This window comes from Bidens hawaiensis, unplaced genomic scaffold (assembly GCF_021521415.1).
Source record: "Bidens hawaiensis isolate Kalapana, Puna unplaced genomic scaffold, B.hawaiensis_p1.1 tig00029631_1, whole genome shotgun sequence".
Lineage (NCBI taxonomy): Eukaryota > Viridiplantae > Streptophyta > Magnoliopsida > Asterales > Asteraceae > Bidens > Bidens hawaiensis.
Window position 1 is genome coordinate 336,472 of NW_027494911.1, and position 4,337 is coordinate 340,808.

The 4,337-nt window shown below is 33.8% G+C and overlaps 1 protein-coding gene across 1 annotated transcript; it reads right to left on the reverse strand.

The window, feature by feature from the left end:
- Positions 1-1,253: 1,253 nt before the first annotated feature.
- LOC143579200 (uncharacterized) lies at positions 1,254-3,113 on the reverse strand. The gene is made up of 4 exons (XM_077062580.1): positions 2,109-3,113; positions 1,744-1,965; positions 1,462-1,593; positions 1,254-1,346 (listed from the first exon to the last, which is right to left on the reverse strand). The coding sequence occupies exons 1-4, from the start codon at positions 2,646-2,648 to the stop codon at positions 1,254-1,256; spliced, it is 987 nt and encodes a 328-aa protein (XP_076918695.1). The 5' UTR covers positions 2,649-3,113.
- Positions 3,114-4,337: the final 1,224 nt, after the last annotated feature.

Sequence of the window (4,337 nt, forward strand, 5' to 3'; positions counted from 1 at the left end):
TGCGCCCTTCGCCCGAGCCCGTGCGCGTCGGGTGCTTCGCACCCTCAGCTAGGACCACTGGGTGCATGCTAGGCATATAAGAATATTATTATAGAAAATCTTTTCCTTATAAAGAGCTTCCATTTCTTTACTACTTTCCATGTGGGATGGGTTTTAATTTCCTTATTTATACCCATGTGAAATGTTTCCACTTGGGATGGAATTTCCTTATTCCATATCCTTAACATAAGATAACTTTATTCCCTTATAGAATGATTTTATTTTCTTTATTTGAATTTTTCCAACACTTATTTTAGGGAAAAATTTTGATCCTCCAACTTTACTTAGTTGTCAAATTTAGATCGAAAATTTGGGATGTTACACTGAAAATAGGGTATTCAAGTATCCGGTTCTATACCCGATCCGAACCCGATGCATAGGGTATGATTTTTAGAGAAAATACCTGGACCCGAACCAGACCCGGGTATTACTAATACCCAATTTTCCAGTACTCGGTCATACCTGAGCTCGATTCCATACCCAAAACCGGGTATTTGAAAAACCTGATTTGTGCACCTCTGGTTATAAAATGAGCAATTAAGAATTATAATACATTTTCTGTGTTAAATAAACTGACTCCAAAAATATCTTAGGCCCAATAACTAGAAAGTTTTTAAGCCCATGTAAGAATGTTGTAATATGAATCTTTTTCTCTGTTGGTCCGTTGGATGCATGATGTATCTAGTATTTTTTTTCCTCGAAATTCTTTTTTCAATGGAGTGATTTTTCTCAAATAAATATGTAATTTTCTATATTATATCTATACACAAATTCAGAATCTAATCTCAAATTTGTTTATGTATTCATAATATCGAAGAAGTCGCATTCGTATACGTAAATATCCAAAAATTGTGCCGGTGGGAATAGCCCGCTTGGTAGAGGCTCTTGCCTCTTAAATCTAGGAATGATGTATATTAGTTTGGAGTAAAGTAGGAGTAAGGTAGATTTGCCGTGAAAAGGAAATAAGTAAACTAGATACTCGATGATATTCGTATCTGACAAATGTTATTGAATCTTCAAACCAAATGACGTGTAGTCCAATGCTATTAAGGTGATTGTTAAGGCGAAATCTGACAAATATTTCTGAATATATATGAATCTTATAATCACATAATAAAATTACAAGTCATGGTGTATATAGTTATATATTCATATTTTCATCTTCTTTTTTATTTAGCATCCTTAATAAACTAAAATCTCAAAACTAATTAAATTTATATATTTTGTGTAATCTTCTGGTAGAGACCCATATCCATTCCATTGTAAGCTATAGGAGCATACATCCACATGTCATCTGAGCTCAACAACTACAAGAAATTTACAAAGAAAATCAAAGTTAGTTAATGAAACCTTTAAAACAAAATTATGCTGTTATTATTGATGAATGACTATTATTTTAAATTATTATTTTTATTAGTTTACCTGAATTTGAAGCTTCAAGAACTTCACATATTCAACTGCTTCTTCAAGCATTGTGCTAATGTCAACCTTTGTACCATTTGGTACAAGGTTTTGAAGGATTCTCAATCTCTCATTTATCCTCTCTCTTCTTTTCTGCAAAATTAACATCTTCTTAAGTCTACAATATGAATTACATATTGAAGTGCAAAAACCGAATGATTTAAACATATTATTGTATAGTTTTCATTTTAAGGACTTTTTCTTGCACAATCTATAGTTTTAAGGAAAATATATAGTACGCACCCTTGCGTAGAGGCTTTGCGGATCAGTTGCGGTTCCTCTACTCGCTCTTGTCTTTCCATTCGGATTAACCGTGCAATCCATATCTTGAGCTCCATTACAATCATCATTGGAGCTAGAAGAACTAGAACATTGTTCATTCCTTTCCCCATTATTATTGTAAGCATTTTCTGCGTCGTGATTTATCAGCTGGTTGTTCTTTGATTGTACATTCATCTTTGTTTTCTATAAACAATAAATACAAAACAAGATTCTGTAAGATTTTAATCAATGGGGTTAATATTTTATGTTATCGCATGTTCTTGAAGATAAATAACAAATTCCACAATCTCACAATGACACATAAATTAATAAAATAATAGACTTACATTCTCTCTGGAAACCCGATTTCTTTTCGTGGTGTTCTTGGCTTTCTGATTTTTGACCTCATCATCCACCACATACCGCGGATCAGGTGTCTTATGCTTCCTCTTGTTAGGGGTTTCCCTACTGGAAACAAGTGCTGCTTCATCTTGTGCCAAGTATGGTAGGCATGAGTTGTTGGTCTCATTCATTTTATAATAATTGATGGATTGATCACAAACATCATTTGATGATGGAAGAACAATATTAGAAGGGCAATATGGGAAACTCTCATATGAGAGGGAGATTGTGCTATTACTAGCATCACTGCCATTAAAGCTGTTTTCTTTAGAGAAAAAATGTTGGAAATTAGGGTTAACATCATCAGAAGCATTAACTAAATGCTCAAATGAGTCAAAATTGCTAGATTCATCACTAACAGACAAAAGGATGTTAGGGATTTCAAAGTTTAAACCAAGACCACATTGATCAGAAATTTCATCAGTGCTAAACATCCTGGCTAAACTGTGCCATTCTTCACTAGAGAAGCTTCCAAAAGACTCCATCTTTTTCTTTCTTGTACTTTTGATGAATAAAGAAGAGGTTTTGAAATGATTAGGAAACTGAGGAACAATGCCCTTTATAAGGTTTCAAAAGTGTTAGTTAGCATTGACTATAGATTAGTTAATTGCTAATCATTGAGTTAAATGGGTGATTGACATCAGCAGTCCACTATGGGACCAAGCTCATGCATTGCAAAGTACAACTCATAATTAGTATGACTACCAAAAATATGTCATTTTCATTACAACCAAAATATATTTTTTTTTTCAGAAAGACCACACTATATTTAAAAAACTAAACTAACTTCAGCAAGAAGCCAAAGTCTGGAACAAAGAAAGACAAGTACAAAATAAATGTAAAAGACAACACGAACGACAATGGAAATTAACAAAACTGAATCAGCGTCGTTTCTCCTAATCCACACCTGCCCTCTTGTTTTCATATAATAAATTACCATTACAAGGGTGTGTACCTTGCTTTGCTTTGTGTTACATAAAATCTCTGGTTTCCAGTCCGGTCATGAAAAAACATGTAGTACACTTCTTTTTCAATGTGGACTTGGCCTAGTAGAACTAGGCAACTAGCCCTTTGAGTATGCACCCCGGGTTTGTATGAAATTAGTAATATTCTTTGTGATTTGTTTCTAGTTAGTGTTAATAAACAATGAAAAAGAAACTTAGGGTACAAATTCTCTTGTTTGTTCATATTCTAATTAATCTTCTCGTCCGCTAGACTAACTATATATCATAGTCAATGGGGTTTCTGTATATCCTTGGTTTACTGTTGTTGTGAAGTTTCAAAAGGTAATTTTGTTTCTTTTTTATTGTATAAAGTTACAAAAGATTAGTCTAGCTCTGATAGGTGTTAGCCACTGTTAGGGATATCCAGCTGTTAAAAGGAGATTATTTTAGATTAAAGTAACTCGGCACTAATTGCACACACACAAAATAAGGAAATAAAAGACACTGATAGGTGTTAATTTACGTGATTCGATCTAATCTGACATATAGCAAGACAATATTATTGAAATGTTAAGTGTTACAATTACAAAGACTTGTATTTATAGACTAAAGGTTAGGGTTGCCTAATACATGAAACTTAAGGCCAACGAACTCGATCTACAAATACAGTTTTGCTGGAGATCCGGTTACCGGCCATTATCAATCCTGCCCTAAACAACATTAGGGTCGACGGTGCCCTTATATCAGACTCTAGAGACGTTAACTGTTGCCAAAGTCTCCACAACGTACCCCAACAATAGGGTCCGCAACGAAGAATTAACATCCGGCATCACATAGCAACCAATTAATATTGTTTGATTCGTTCATAAGGATTTGACAGCTTAATTTGTTTGTTGTTATCAGAGTGGGAACTTCTCAAGACATACTCATTGATTGCTTCCACATGCTCAAACGTGCTTAGCTAGGCAGGTCTCTCATATCCATACCCAAGACATCAAAACACGTTGGTGATATTAGGACAAGGCAATATTACCTATGGTATGTCTTCCATGTTTACAACAAAACAGAACAAAACAATATCTGATTTGCCAAAAATGTAAGTTATAAAACTAGCAAGTGGTGCTCATTTTTTTATTAGTGGTTATATACTTTATTTCTCGATTAACCAATTCATTGATAAAGAAAAGAAACAGCACATGTCCTATATACAATTCCTTTTCAATTTTGTTA

Excerpts from the sequence above, each read along its gene's own strand:
- LOC143579200 (XM_077062580.1), bottom strand. The coding sequence starts at position 2,648 with ATGGAGTCTTTTGGAAGCTTCTCTAGTGAAGAATGGCACAGTTTAGCC. Across the intron at positions 1,966-2,108 it reads ATCGGGTTTCCAGAGAGAAT|AAAACAAAGATGAATGTACA; the intron begins GTAAGTCTATTA and ends TATTGTTTATAG. Across the intron at positions 1,594-1,743 it reads CGCAAAGCCTCTACGCAAGG|AAAAGAAGAGAGAGGATAAA; the intron begins GTGCGTACTATA and ends TTAATTTTGCAG.